Here is a 15,752-nt window from a genome sequence, read left to right on the forward strand (position 1 = left end):
CTAATTTAGCTACTTTTATAATTGTTCACTCTTCAGCTTTTATTTAAGATAGTATCCTTTCTTAAATCTCCATGCCCATCCCCATGATCAGCATAGACAGGGGTAGTCTTAGATCAGTTCTGTACACAACTAAATTTCTTACTGAATATACTTTAAACCCCACCAACCATTCCCCTGTTTGCCAAGATGTTTACCTTGTATTGAAAATGTAACACTCAGCACTTTAAAAACTTACTCATGCTGTTAGAAGGACACTGTGGGAGATTAGCCCTGCTCTGCACTGAAACTTCTGGAAAACTCTTGAGACTACCAAAATCCATGTTCCCACACTGACACTCCCACACAGACGAACATACTTTCATCTTGTATGTTGTGGGAGTGTTTTTCACATGAGAGACACACCTCTTATACATGGTCCAGTGATCTTTCAGCGTGGCATGATTGTCAATTATTTCATCCAGAGTGATCAAGACTGTGAGCAACTCTCCTAGATGCTCATACATTGCCTGTTTGTGAAAAAAAAAAAAGGGAAGGAAAAGGACTGTAGTTATCAAAAAGTTTATTGCAGTCATATGTGGCATACAAAATTTCGGTTTCTTTCAATATATTTTCAGCCAACAAGACATCAGCTAGAGAGTTAAATAGGAGATCTCACGGTTTAGTAGCTCAAAGATTTTGTATGTCTTGTAGTGACACGAGGAACATAAAAGTGGTGTCTGCATGCAAACTAAATTCACTGATCTATTTTGACACTGGAGACATGATTTTTAAAACTGTCTATGTGCAGAAGCACATATTGCAATAAGGGAGCATGCAAACACTTTACAGCTAAGAAAGCTACAATATGACAGACATGGAGATACCAGCCTTCCCACATAAAGGCCAGAAAAAGCTGATTAACAAAATATATATATAAACATAAGCAAAAGAGTTCCAAATTACTCCCACCTGAAAATGAACTCCAGACGTCTCTATAATTTTAGGTGCATTCCTATAAATAAAATAAATATTTTAATGCCTTTTTAATCCTCAGAACAGATCATATCTATCGATTCTGTATCATGATGTGTTCTTTTTTCCTTGGGGTACATTTTTTATTCATTAACAGTAACTTCAGGAAAAAAAGAATCTAAAAACCCAATTGAAAGTATATGCTATGTGATATCTGTGTGCTATGATCAGACTTAATATTGTATTTTTAAATGTACAGCATGTGACTGCTTCAAAGCACCTACTGTACTCAGTGCACACATCTCAGCAATTCCCAATTCAGTTATGCTAATGGCAAGTCGCCTTGATACACACAGCCTCAGGGCCCAAAAATCAAAATCACTTCACATATTTAATCAAGCCATGTCCAAGTTACACATCCAGCACCACACAAAAAGTCTACCTTGTGCTGTGGTGTAAGGCAAAAATAAAAGCAACAAATAAAACAGAGAAGAATGCTGCTATCCTGCTGGGGGATGGGGAAGGAATCAAGAATCCTGCAGTGATACTGAAAGCTTAATCCATCAATTCTATTCAGAACTAAACTACCTTCAGTTTTTAAAGGAGTTAAACCAAACAGTCCTTACTAAGCTCAAGTTCAAGTGTTAAAACCATGGTTGTTCTGTGAAGAATATATACCAATATTTACATATGTAAAACAGACTGTGGAAATGATCTGATTTTTAAGCTTCTGAAGCTATTGGTAACTACTGCATCAGCCAACAGGAGGAATCTCTCAAACAGAGCAAGGATGAAAAAAGTAAAACAATATCTCTTAAACATAAAAACTAATTGCCCCATCAAAAAATGACAAAAAATAAAATTCTTGCATCTCATTATATATAAACACTGTTTTTTCTGAAAATCAAACAAAACCACTTCCATAATAGTTTACGAAGCCCAAATTTTCTCAGAAAAGCACTATCCATATCTCTAGACAACAACATTCCAAAAATTACCATGCCTTAAATAAAACATTCATATTTTATACTTTTAACTACATTACAACAATACAGAATTTTAGGGAATAATTACTTGTTGCTGGTATACAGAACAGCCAACTGATGCACTACATTCACCACCACTTCGTAACATCGGGTAACAAAGCAAGACAGCTCCTGCAATACAGAAAATAAAATGCATATATATGTATAGAGTTTCCTCATACACAAGTTGTCTCTACATCAGAAACAACAAACATAAACTACTGAACTTGCAGCCCAAGCTCCAACTATATCCTTAATCTGAGTCAGCGGACAGACCTACAGCACAATGGCAAACATCCTACTAATGACTCTGAAAAGGAATCTGGGACTAAGCTAAGAAGCTACCAAACACAAGCTTCCAGTACAACTTTGACTACGTATACCAAAGACAGTAAGAAGTGACTTGACAACAGTGCCCAAGTACTTGCAGCAACAATATCCCCGGGAGCAGAGGCTGCGCTTTTTCGCCACTAGATTCAAGAGTCAAACTCTGGATGCTGGTGATAGTCAAATTCAAATTAGAAATTACCACAGAAGCCTGTACCGACCATAAGAGTGGTAAGACACATAATATTGCTTTAAAACAAGCACACAAACAAAGCCAATGTCTTTGAGAGGTTTGCTTGGTTAAAGCAGAACTTGAGCTCAGTAACGTAACACACAGTGGGTAAGAACATGTCAGCTCTGACCACGTAAAGGACTATCTTAATTTCTATAATGGATTTTAACAAGGCATTCCTTGAGCAACAGGAGAACTAATCTGAGTTTCCCTTAACTGCAATAATACTTGCTCATTAATGCACCTTATAATCCCATTGGGGAAAAGTCCATGTGTGATGAGCCTGGCCAGTCAGCCAATGGATGGTTCCATGGCAGACAGCCCACACTGGCTAAGCAGACAGCCATCCACTCCTGCCAGAAAACTGGCTAACAGCTGAATTCTGTCTTCCTCTCTGTCAAAAATAGATCTTATTTGGGTTTCTGCCTTCTATTAGTCACCAGTTTTCACAAAACATTACTTCTTATATTTGTATTGCTCTAACAAATGCCGCTGAAATAAGCCAACAGATTCCAGAGGAATGGATTAATAGACAACAGAGATCATGTTTCCTGGGGGGGGGGGGGAAGCACCACCTGCCATTTTAAAATTTCCAGGAAATGGTCCAATTTAACAGCACACGCATATTAGCAACTACATAACACAGACAAGATTATAATTTTAGAGTTCTTCAAATATACTGTCTTCTGCACAATCAAGAGTACCTAAGTAGTGTTTTCAGACCATTATTTTGACAATATTTAAAAAAAAATGTTTTGACATAGCAAATTTGAGGCTATTGCATATAGCTAATCAAGGAATCCCAAACTCAGAAGAGCCAATAAACCAATAGGTGGACATTAGCTCTATGAAAGCAACTTTTCGCCTCTTTTGTAAACTTCATATTTTCACATCATCCTTGGGGATATGCTTACAACATTGACCAGAACAGCATTTCCTAGTCTATGGATATGGACTACTCCAAGTGGATTTAGGAGAAGACAATAGGTGAAAAAAGAACAAAGTCCACAAGGAAAACATCTCCCTCATAGCTTTACCCAAAGCAATACACATCTGTTGCATGTCTGATTGCAATGTCTATGTCTACCTCATATTGGCCTGATAAGCCACCAGCGTGCTTGTAACAAATGTGGATAGAGCCTTTCCCAAACCTTCGTTCGTGAAGCCTGGCCATGACGATGATGATGACATATCTGTTAGCACAGCAAACCCTCCCTTGGGGGTAACATCTTGCATTTCCCTTTCTTCCAGAGTTTCTCAAGGTTCCTAACCCATCATAGCAAATATACAAAGCGGGCTTACAAGCAATACTCCTGTATTTCTGTGAAGTGTTTACCCTTTAAATACACACATCAGCATATACCCCATAAATTAACAAACTTGTTCTAAGGAGTGGGTTTGCAATATGCACAGATATCCAGATCCTGCTCTCAACTTCCACCTGGACTCAGGAAAAGCACAAATGCACAGTAGCACCATCTCAGAATCACTAAAAGGTCTCAAACATCTGACAGGAGGAAACAGAGGATGAAGGATGAAACCTACACATTTGATAGGACAAAAAGTTTGGAAAACAGGAAAAAAATCTAAGAGATCCTAATGCACTTGGGCATGGTAAAACAGGTTGAGAAACAACTTCCTATAGCATTCAACCTGTTATGACTCAGTTAAGTACTGCTATGCAACTATACAGCAAGAAGAGGAATTTTAACATTTGTTAAACTAGAATTTGTTTAAACATTCTAGAAGCTTCTTATATATTCTCTACTTGAACACAGATATCTCATTACAAGCCATATTGCATAAAAATAGAAACATTTTTGGGAACAGGACAGTCATTTAAGCTATATCAAGGACAAAAAACTCCACAGTAGACTGAAACCCAAGAGCACAGGAAATCCTCAGAAGAAAAACAGATCCTGTTTTCGTGCAAAGGACTCTGAACTACCAAACTGTATAAGAAATGAGTGTTATTCCACAAAAGTTTGAATGACTCACAAGCAATTTTTTCCCAGGTACATGTTTTAATTTTGCTTTCTTTTATCAGCTAAAAAAACATGCATAGAAAAATTAATCCATTTCCAGTGTTCTATGAAAAGCAAAACTTATAATGAAAACCATAAAAATAGCTAGCTTGAACTTTACTGTTAAATGAAAACAACTTCAATTTATCTTCTCATACTGAAATTTTCTTAAGTAAATTCTAATTTCTTTGAGCAATTACACGAAGTGTAATTTCTTCTCTCATTAGACTTCCAAAGACCCAAATCTTCGTTCGCGAAGCCTAGCCATGAGACTTCCAAAGACAAGTATAAAAAAACCTCAAAACAATGTGTGATATATCAGCCAGTTGTGACAGGTCTGCAGGCAAAACATAGTAATACATCAAATGACTGCAATGCCTTTCAGCAAGATGCAGACAGGATAAGGCTTACTGTTAAATCCACTTTGCAAGTAAAATTAACATTATAATTGCTGTCAAAAAAATCAAAATATATGCTACCTGCAAGAAAGAAACAAATCTTCCCATCTGTATTTGGCAATCTCCCTCCACCATGCTGGAATCTGTGGCTAAAAAGAGAAACATTTGTCAACACTTCCAAAAGCCTGTGTTACACCTCTTAAATTAACATTGAAGCTTGCCCTCCAAGCCATTTGCTTGTCATACAAGTGGAGTGCACTATTGTAAACGTATTGATGGAGCCTCAAAAACTCTTAATTTTTCTTCCCTAAGCTGGACTTATTTTTGAAGTTTCTTTCTCAATTAAAATTGCATTATTTATAAATTAGATACAAAGCAGGAAAAAGTGTCTCCGTCACCAGAAATAAAATAAAGAATACGAAACATAATTTTTTAAAGGCATATGTATTATGTAACTTCATATAAAACTTCCCATTTTTAAAAAGTATGTACGACAGCATTAGGTATTTATACTGCAAGGAACATCCAGATATTATTTACTGAAAGAATATACTACATGACTAACCAGAAGGAAAATCTTTCCTCAAGAAATTGATTTTCTTTTTCCTACATATCGTCTTGCACAAAAGAACTGGCTCATCACCACAGCTTCACAGCATTATCTGTATGACACAGAACACTAACAGAATACTATGAAATACAATAATTATATCACCAATACCAAATTGTTTCAGTCATCTGGAGCAGTTTTAACACCAACTGACAAAATACTGGGGTTTTTTACTGTGATTACAGATTGATGCTCTAGACTCAATTTTTCTATTGGGCCACTCTGAGCAAAAAAGGTTTACAATTGCAAGTTTATTGCCTAAGAAATTCAGGTCTTATTGCATCGTAAAATATGTTCTTTCAGAGCACTCAGAGATTAAAGCAGTCTCCATACTTCTCTAAGATGGAGCTCTGGGACGAGATATTAAATATTGTTTCCCCTTTACACATTGAATGTAATCTTTACTCTGTTTAGTGTATGTCCCAAAAAAACCTATCCAACTAACTATTTAATAAATTTCCTAGACTATCCCTAGCCACTGCAAAGATAAGATGGGGGAAAAAAATGTTTCTTTACACAGCTGGAAAAAGCCAGCACAGTATTTGTTTAAATTTCAACTACCCTTGAGTCAGTAACTTTGCCACTTGTTTAAAGTAAGCAAGCTTGCTGTTATCAAAGCAAATGCTACAAGTAGGCATATGGAAGTGCAGAACATAAATTTCTGCATTCCTGCCTAACCCACAGAAGGTTCACCTCTCCATTCCTGCCATTCCCAAGTACTCTCTGCTCAACACCCACCAGGAACAAACTGCTACTGTAACATACTAATCTGCTACAGTCTGACTTTTTCATGCTACAAACATGGAGAAGTTTTAAGGGATCTCCTAGTATCATTTTGGCAGCAATGACTTTAAAATATTTAAACCCATGTCTAATAAGACATGAGAATCTGCAAAGAAAAAAAAACAACAAAACCACCAAAAAAACTACCCATAACAAACACCCACATTTCTTCACGTTCCTTAACTGCAACAGTCATCTTATATAGCACTTAAAAGAATGATAAACAGTCCCTAGCTCAAAGATTTCACATTGCTTGGTATTTCTGTTACAGTCAAGGTTCTTGAAAAGCTTTGGAAATGCCCTCCTACAATACCACTGTATTACTTTTCTCTCAAATTACTGAAATAGAAAATAAAGTTGGGCGATAGGTCTCTAAATCAACTCACTGATATATTCAGTCCTCAGGATCCAGATCTGTGCTTATTCCCGCACTAGCATCTTTTAAGGTGGAAGTTTAAGACCAGTCACTCACAGGAGTTACCAGTTTAAGTCCAAGACAAAAAGCAGCTTTCACCTAAAGCAGGGTCTCATGATTTGTCAATTGAAGTGACTTACAATCACTTGTGCCTGTGCTACATCATGGTCTAAACAGTAGTGTGAGTACTATTACCTGCACTTCAAAGGGCAGGTGACATTAACACGCCAACTTCTCTTGGAATAACTGATTGCATACTAAAGGAGGCAGGACTTTGGCCAAGTTATTTATTAATGGTTTCACTGTTTTATTATGGTCAAATTACAGATTTATTGTTTTGCTATAAACAATGTAAAATCTAGTCACAGTAGGAAATAAGTCGGTTTACAACGCGTTTACACATGAAATATGTGTTTTCAATGCCATACTTGGAAAAATAACTGCTGCTGTAGTTAAGCTGTAGGTTAGATATTTAATACACCATCAACAGCCCACACTCTCTACTTCTCATTTAAACAAGGCTGTAACAAAACTTCCTGTTAATGTAACAATACTTACTGCAGGTAAGAGGGCTTTAGGATAAACCTGATTATTATCTTAAACTCACTCAAGACAGTCACAAGACACTAACATACATCCCTATAACCTCAAAGTTTGTTATTTGGTGTGCATCAGTTAAAGACACAGAAATCATGTATCCATATTATAAAATTACAGTTATTGTAGCATTTAATATAACCAGAAGCAATAATTCAAAACTTCAAACTTTTACAGTAAAGGGAGCTACTCACCTCCTTCTCCATAAAACAAGAGGCCATTATAAAATTTAGTTTCTGCCTAACAACAAAAGCAGAAATTTGTTTTTTAATAAATAGGATATAGGTAATCATGCTACAAAACTTATTTAGTCATCAATCTTGTTTCTTTACTGCTAAAGAATAAATCTATACATCAGCTTGCCAATCTGCAAACATTTTCACACATAGTAATAAAAGTTAGCTGAATTTACCTCATATTTTAACTTCTTGATTTCACAACAAAGAGCAGCATACACAGTTATTACTTTGTTTAGAACCTAGACTCAAAGGAGGAAAAAAACCACACAGATTACAAACATATTCACATTTAGAGGGCTTGATTTTAGGTAGAATAACATTTTATCTTCTAAGCATAAAGCACTTACCTTGTTTTCTGTCTTTATGAGCTCCAGTAGGGAGGACTGTTCATATGGCAAAAGCTAAAATTAAAATATAAAAAAAATAAATTAAAAAATCACAAACAAAACAAGCAAACAAAAATAACAAATTAACAACTTCAAATAACATTGGTTAAAATACACTTATCCTACTAGCCATGTATCCTCCCCAGTTTAATCTCAAATAGGGTATGCAATAAGAGAGCAATAATTGCACATTACTGGCAACCTGCACTGCAGGAAACCTTTGCTCTTCACATTTACATGGAAATATCTTTCATTCACTCCAGGCAGAAGGGCAAATAACCGGGTACACTATATAGCATTTACAACAATTTACTTACAAAACTTGAAAAGCAAAAGCCTGGTGACTATGAAGTAGGAAAAAAACCAGCTCAGAAAACGTAAAACTTGAATTAGGAATCCTAAATGCCAGAAACAGGAAGCAGAAAATATATCTCTATGCAGGCACTGACATTTTCTACTAGAGTCAGCCATGTGTTGACTAGTTCAAATACATCCAGCACTCTGGTGGTTCTACACACAATTTACTCAAATTATTCAGACAGACAATTGCTTGAGAGTGCATCTTCAGCACAGACAAGTTCCATATGGCAACAGTAGTGCTTTTAAATTTTGTCTGCAAATTCAGTGAAGAGAAAAAAATAACGCTCCGCAGAGGACAGTGAACTTATGACCAAGAAAACAGCCCCCTCTGGAAGGAGGCAAACACTGTACCAAGGCCTTTAAATCAAAACACAAGCTATAAATATACATCCTGCGGTTTTACAACTATTAGTGAGTTTGTCTGGAACCCCAAATCCCAGATAAAAACACCAATACCCCCAGGGAAGAAGTTTTCTGGAACTAGCCTTCCCAATACATGAAGAATTAGAAATTCATTTAACTTCAACCAGTATCCAAAAGACTAAAAAATAATAATAGGAAAGCATCTTCTCTTGTGATATGAAACAATTTATCAATTATTTGATAATTAAAATAGTACTGGATATGTTTCTCAAATACAAAAGTCAAGTTTTAAGAGCATAAATGCATCAAGCTTTTACTTCTCAGGTTTTGAAGAGAAGGACAAACTAGGAAAGTAATAGTTGCAATGTATAGTAAATATATAAAGACCTTTAAAGCAATGGGATCAAGACTGAAGTCCCAAACATCTCCAACAGAGTCATCCAAAGCATCTTCAATTCTCTTCAGCTGAGATGTATATTCCTCAAGAAATTTTCCATAATTCTTCAACTGCACTTCAGCATGAATTTCTGAAAATTGATAATAATTATACAGTTTTATGAACAACTCAATAAACTGCAATATCAAAAAAATTATTTAAAAGTATTTAATCTGTTGCTATTTAGCTTTAGTCCTGTATTCCCCATTTTGCCGCAGCAGTTTTCCTTAATAGGACTGCATCTTTAATACAAAGTTCATGTTTAAAAACAATCCTATAACTTAGTGTCAGTTTAAAAGAAATTCAAATACTACTTAGAGAATATCAAACATCTAAGCAGTTTGCAGAAAAATATAAAGGGACATACATTGCCAAACTAAGACCTTAACAGTCACACAAGATTCTGAGCAAAGACATGACTGTAGAAATTGTAACACAGCGGGTGAGTTTAACCATCAGGTCATTATATCAGTACTTTGAGGCAATTGGTCTAATCATTTCGGCCTGAGTAGCAGTTGAATTACTAGCAATCCTCTTTCCACTCTCTCCCTGCTACCTCTCAGTAAGTTATTTGGGCATTACATGGGAAGCTTATGGCTTTTAATCGTTCCCTCCACTTGCAAATTCACTTTCCCCGAGCAGAAATTTTCTTCTGCTGGACATTGAAACGCACAGCTGTCCTGTTAGTGTCAGGGCCCAGGAGCTGCAAAGGCTAACATTCAGCTAGTCAAACACCAGGAATGGTGGTATTAATTACCAAAGTAAATCTAAAGGCAATTGGTCCAAAAAAAGTTTAATTCTCTCTATCCTGATCTTTTTTTCTTCCCACATTAAGACGTTCCCCACTTCTCCCCAAATTATATCCAAGTACTGATTTAGCTGCATAACCTGAAATGCAGAGTGAATGATTACAGTTCAAGGCTTCTAAACTCAGTAAGGAAGTACAATCCTTTCGTGAAGACTAAAGTGTCTTCCCCATAATTAGATACCAAATCTAACAGCTTGTGATCTTCTGCTATTCGTTGGAAATAGGATTATCTAAAAAAGTTAGAGAATGCAGGTCAGCTGAACAACCGAACTTTTCTTAAACAAGCATATAACTTTCATGCAGCTTTAATATGTGCCCTTTTCACATTTCAGCAAGTACACTGGTCTAGAAAGTTAAAAACAATATATTCTTTTATTCTGCACGTTCAACCTCTTGCTCATCTTCATTGCAAATAACTGAGCCAAACAGTAGGTTTTTTTGCTGGGAAAGCACTGCTGAATCCATTTTCACTTAAACACGAAAACATCTGACTGAGACACTGCACCAGGCAGAAGGGGAGGACTGCACTAATTCTAAGATACTACTTTGAAAGCAGCAGCAATGCCAATTGTAAAGACACAAAGACTGCAAAGCCTATCCAGCCTAGACAGTGCATAGGCATTGTCAAAACAGGAGACAAAATCTCATGTAAACAGATAAGAAACGAGTGAGCAAAACACTCTCCATCAGCAGTATGCATTCCGGGCACTGATGCAGAGCCCTTGAGTTGTATCAGCAATTATTCTATTCCATCCAATTCATCTCATCTTTCAGGTTCCTTCCAGTGCATCTTCTGGAAGCTCTGCTGCAGAAAACCAGTAAAACACCGACAGATGCACAGCCCTGCTGAATGGCATTTAACCAGCACCATGCCAGCTTCAGTCTTTTACTGCTAGAAAATCTGGATCATGGAGACATTATTATAGAGATATGCTGTGATATTCCCACAATCACAACTCCTCCCTTCACACAAAAGACAAACGAAGAGCAGACAAACTGACGGTCATTGAGGCTTTATAGGAAGAACAGAACAAGCTTCCAAGTCATAAACTGGAAACTGGCAGCGCTGTTCAAATCAATTCCATACAAAACATCCATTTCTCAAACAAAACCTCACAATAGTGCTTTGCTAGAGACCCACAGATTGTCACCTTTCCAGCAGCCAACTGATGGATTTGTACAACACTACAGCTCAAATAACATTAAATATTTACAAATAATTATTGATAGCCATCAATTTGCCACTTTGTACTGATATCTCATAAAATAAGAGACAGGTGTGAATAATTTCTCACTACCTTAGAAAGATAAGAGAGTGAAAGCTCTTAGCTAGTTAGAGATAGGAAGAGTTGAACTGATAAAAAATTACTTTGAGATGAAGGAAGCTTTTTAAGATGCAGAAGGATTTTCCTAAATAAACTGGCTCACATGGATGAACAAAAAGAAATCATAGAAAGCAGATATCATATTTTTCTTCAGAGCAGCATACATACTTCATAAGGTATAATCTGCTTACAAAAAAGTTTGATTTAGTTTCTCCGCATGTGACAAAACAAAAGCATTATAGTTGGGACAACGCAAGATATCAACTCAGCAGCACAGATCCCCCAACTTAATCATAACTTCTTCCATACAATCTGTAATGTCAATGTTCAATGAACTTATTTTCACAGCAGGATTTGCAAGTGCCACATCCGTACATATCTAGGATAAAGATGCAGCAAACCAGACTTACTTAGTATCTTGTGTCCTCAGTTGAGAACACTGTAATTGCTAAAGGTTAGTGATACAATTGCTAAAGGTTAGTGATACAATTATTGTAGACAATAAGTACAAAAAAATACTTCTCAAGTCACAGGATTTTTCTTTGGCTTTTCTCTAGGAGAACGCAGTATGCTGCTCTTGATAGAAGATCAGTCTGTTCACCCTCAAGATGGTGGTAATGGAGCATATTATGTCATGTAAATTTCTTGTAGCTGCACTTAATGTCATGGTCAAACTAGTGGAGATCTGGCATTTTGAGTAAAAACTGCATTTTCCTTTTCACAACTAGAGAACTGGTAAAAAGCTCTGCTCAAGGCAGCTTCAGTTTCCACCGAAATCCAGACTAAATGAATATGGCATATACAGTATCATCCCTTGGGATGACATTATAAGTGAAACAGTTTGGCCATGAGTGGCATATTTTCACAGCAACACCTGGTATAATTAATTTGGCACAGTTCACTTTACAGTGTGTATTACAGCGTGACAACCATATACGTTCCCTGTTTAGAAAGTAGGTCACCTCCACAGACTGAGTAAAATGTGGATTTTGACGGGCACACGAACTCACTGTCAAAGACTTCATGATCATAAGGCCTTTTTACTTAACTACATTTTAAAGGTTAAACTGACGCCCTGCCAGAAAGCCTTTACCAACGAAAGCTGCACACAACTAACTGCGTGCAACATCTCTTGATGTGAGTTCTCTAGATAACCAAGGAAGCAACTGCACAAATTTGTGAGCTACGAGAAATGATCGGGAAGGAAGGAAACACCATCCTCACGACAAGCATCTGTTCGTCCTGCCCGGTTCGCGCAAGACAAGAGTCACACAAGCAGCCTGGCCCTCCCGGCCATACGCGGGGCACCGGAGGCGACTCCTCAGAGGGAGTAAAGGATGAAGGTCTGGAAAAGCCACGACCTCCCACCCCAAAAAAACCCGAAAACTACGGAGAGGCTGGTGGGAGGAAAAGGTCAGGGCGCCCGCCCACCCCCGCAGGCCTGGCCGGGTGCAGATCAGCGCCGGGATGAGCCGGGGGCAGGGGCACAGGGTAGGTTCCGCGGGGAAGCCGTGCAGGGCGACCTCGCTCAGCTCCCGTGACGCCTTCTTATTCCCTCCCTTCCTCCTCCCTCCCGTTCTTCGCGGGGTGCAGCGGGGGGGTCCGGGAGGGGAGCAGGGTCCGCTCAGCCCGCGCCTCCCCCCGCCCCGAGGCGGTTCCCGCCGCAGCCCCGCCAGCCCAGCCCGGCCCCGCCCGGCCCGCCTTGCGGGCGCTCACTCTGCGAGCCGTCGTCGAGGCGGTCGAACTCCCAGTCCGGGGAGAGGGTCTCCAGCGCCATCGCCCACCCCCGGCAGCGGCCGCCCGGCCGCCCCTGACTCAGGCGCACGGGACTTCCTGCCCCGCGCCCGCGCCGCACGCCGGGAAATGGAGGCGGAGGGGGAGCCTGGGCTCCGGGGAGGGAGGGGGCGGGACAGCGGTGGCGCCGCTCCGCCGCCCCTCCCTCCGCCCGAGGGTCGGTGCCGCCGGAGCTGTCCCGCGGCGCTGGTCGGCGGTCTCGGGGCTGAGGGAGGGCGCGGGACAGGCAGCGCTGTGCCCTGGCCCCTGCGGCGGGGTGGGAGAGTCCGCTCCCTCCCCTCCTTCTCCGAGCCCCCTGCAGCTGTGAGCTGGTCGTTCTGGGGAGGCAGGGCCGGCCTCTCAGGTACAGGGAGTTTGGGACATTTCCCGCTTTTCCCCCTGAGGTTCGAGACCCCAGCCCGGCCTCTCTCACAGCGGCTCCCCACTCCGCCACGCCGCTGGCAGGAGGGAAAGCTCTGCCGGATAGCGGCGATTGCGTGACACACACACACGACCCCCGCTTCCCCTTCTGATGCTGGAGGAAGGAAGCGATGGGAGGAACTGTCCCAGCTCTGGGGGAGGGTCTGGACCTCAGAGACAGCTGTGCGGGGTGAGGGCGCCATGGTACCCTCTAAGCATCCCGCTTGCGTTTGTGGTCACACGGAGCCATGAGGTCAAGCACTCTCTTTTTCCTTTTGATTTTCTATTTTTTTTCCCCCAGGGCACCGGTGGGTGTAATATCAGAGAATAAAAATAGAAGTACTTAGGATAGGAAGAGAAGTAGCCGTTGAGGGCCATTAACAGTGACCACAGCAATTTCATTAGCTCAGCAGAATCTGTAGCATCAGCAGAAAAGGAAATGGCTTCAAAAGCGGTACCACCAGGAGCATCAGCAATGTCAGTGGGGAAAGAGCAACAAAAATAGCAACTCCGATGAGAGATGTATCAGTAAGTGATGAGAGATGTATCAGTAAGTGCCTGATCATCCATAAAAGCTACCTCGGTAATATAGCAGGTCTGAAAATAACACCTCTGATTAAAAGGAATCCATCCTTCAGAGTCTATTGATTTTAAAAGTTTCTAGGGATGAAAGATCTGGTTGGCAGGTTTATTGTTGATGAGTTTTTTTCCTTTTTAAAATGCATTCTGTGAGACCAACCTGGGTCTGGGAAAGAAGAGATCAAATTTAACTTTGTGTGAAATGACATAAAGAATGTTGATATAAACAACATTTGGAATAGGGTTTTTTTAAAACCTTTATTTTTTTCAAGAAGAGAACTGTGTCTTGGGAAATGTTGCCAAATAATCATAATGTAAATATGTCAATATGTCTCCTCCACCCATTGGCTTCTGTGCAAACTTGGGATGTTCACACAGGGGTTTAACAGAACTAGAAGTTTGATTGTGCAGAATGTTGACAGCTGGCAGTGAACATGAGTGTCTCTAAGGACATGATAAGTATCACAGAAAATGAAAACAATTTATGCTGGACTTTAAGGATTGGGTTCTATCTACAACCATGGAGATGCAGTTTTAATTGAACTCTCTGTAGCTGCTATACATTTATTCAAAGCCAATTTTAAAAAACAAAACAGAAGAGTTTTCTCTACAAACAATATATGCTTTCTTTGAAACAAATACTGTTTCTTTCAGCTGTGGACGACTGCACATAAACAGGCTTTCAGACTGCTTAAAAAGTATCATCAGGCCTTTTGTTCTCCCAGAAAAGGGTGTCCTTGAATTCTGCAGGATGGTACAAGAGCGAAACTTGTAGAACTGGCAATTGGTAGGGCTCTGCCTTCCTCACATCTGAAATGAATTTGTTAAGAGTAAAATACTGTGGGGTTGGTTATTGCAAGGCTGTGAGATCACCAAAACTGCATCCAGGATAATCCAACTGGTTAGTCTATGCAATGGCCACACCAAAGAGAGCACTGTGACCCCCACAATGTAAATGATGTGACCCTTATTTTAAATAGAGAAAAAGAAAATTATTTTAAAAGAAAATGTATTGAAATACTACATTTTTTAAAAAAGGAGCAGGAGGCTCTATAATTGAAAAAAAAAATCACAATTGTACTCAAGTAAGTACACCAGTTAAATTTTATACTGCTATTCATGATCCATTTATTTAAATGACTGATAATTGGGTTTTCCTTTGGCTCCCTAGGTGGCAGTGTTTTGTTGCTTACACTGAAATTATTTAGGTCAATTCTAGATGCTGCTAGAATTTCTATTTTCTCTGAAAATCTGATTTTGATTTTATCTTGAAGACTTTTACTGACAGTAAGACTGACTCAGGTTTGATTTGTAAGTTTGCCGTGCTGTCTTATTAGTGAATGGCTTTATGCTGTTCAGTAACATGAAATCATTGACATTTTATAAGCATAATTTCTGAAAGTTGGGTGACACTTACAGCTTCCATTTGTACCAGGAAACTTTTATGTGGTACAAGCTCATAGGAATTGCTAAGATTGCTCAAATATGTGTTAGAATGAGTCTTTAGACTTTGTTTAATACAGGGATTTTTGGTAAGCTGACTATTACTGAACACGGGTATGCTTGATAAAACAATCATTTCTTTTGGTCAGGTCAAAATGACCATGAAATGAAATTTCATAATGGACTTTCACAGGAACTGAGTGAAATGTGAACATAAATATGTTCCAGCTGAAATTACTTGTTACACATCAGAACTAG

The 15,752-nt window shown here is 39.2% G+C and overlaps 1 protein-coding gene across 5 annotated transcripts in view; it reads right to left on the reverse strand.

The window, feature by feature from the left end:
• WASHC4 (WASH complex subunit 4) overlaps positions 1 to 13,534 on the reverse strand; it is a 41,881-nt gene extending 28,347 nt beyond the window's left edge. For 3 of the 5 annotated variants that reach the window (XM_051784364.1, XM_051784365.1, XM_051784363.1), the window contains exons 1-9: positions 12,996 to 13,534; positions 9,098 to 9,237; positions 7,949 to 8,002; positions 7,775 to 7,840; positions 7,557 to 7,602; positions 5,039 to 5,106; positions 2,026 to 2,108; positions 949 to 991; positions 403 to 506 (exon numbers count right to left, since the gene is read on the reverse strand). In XM_051784364.1, coding sequence (XP_051640324.1) covers positions 403 to 506; positions 949 to 991; positions 2,026 to 2,108; positions 5,039 to 5,106; positions 7,557 to 7,602; positions 7,775 to 7,840; positions 7,949 to 8,002; positions 9,098 to 9,237; positions 12,996 to 13,056 — 665 coding nt within the window. In that variant the 5' untranslated portion in view covers positions 13,057 to 13,534. Of the gene's footprint in view, positions 1 to 402; positions 507 to 948; positions 992 to 2,025; positions 2,109 to 5,038; positions 5,107 to 7,556; positions 7,603 to 7,774; positions 7,841 to 7,948; positions 8,003 to 9,097; positions 9,238 to 12,995 lie in introns of those variants that run through there. The other 2 variants (XM_051784362.1, XM_051784366.1) reach the window with 2 other exon arrangements.
• Between the last annotated feature and the right edge of the window lie 2,218 nt (positions 13,535 to 15,752).

Source organism: Manacus candei, unplaced genomic scaffold (genome assembly GCF_025592945.1).
Source record: "Manacus candei isolate 608988 ecotype Guabito, Panama unplaced genomic scaffold, ASM2559294v1 h1tg000018l, whole genome shotgun sequence".
Classification (NCBI taxonomy): Eukaryota; Metazoa; Chordata; class Aves; order Passeriformes; family Pipridae; genus Manacus; species Manacus candei.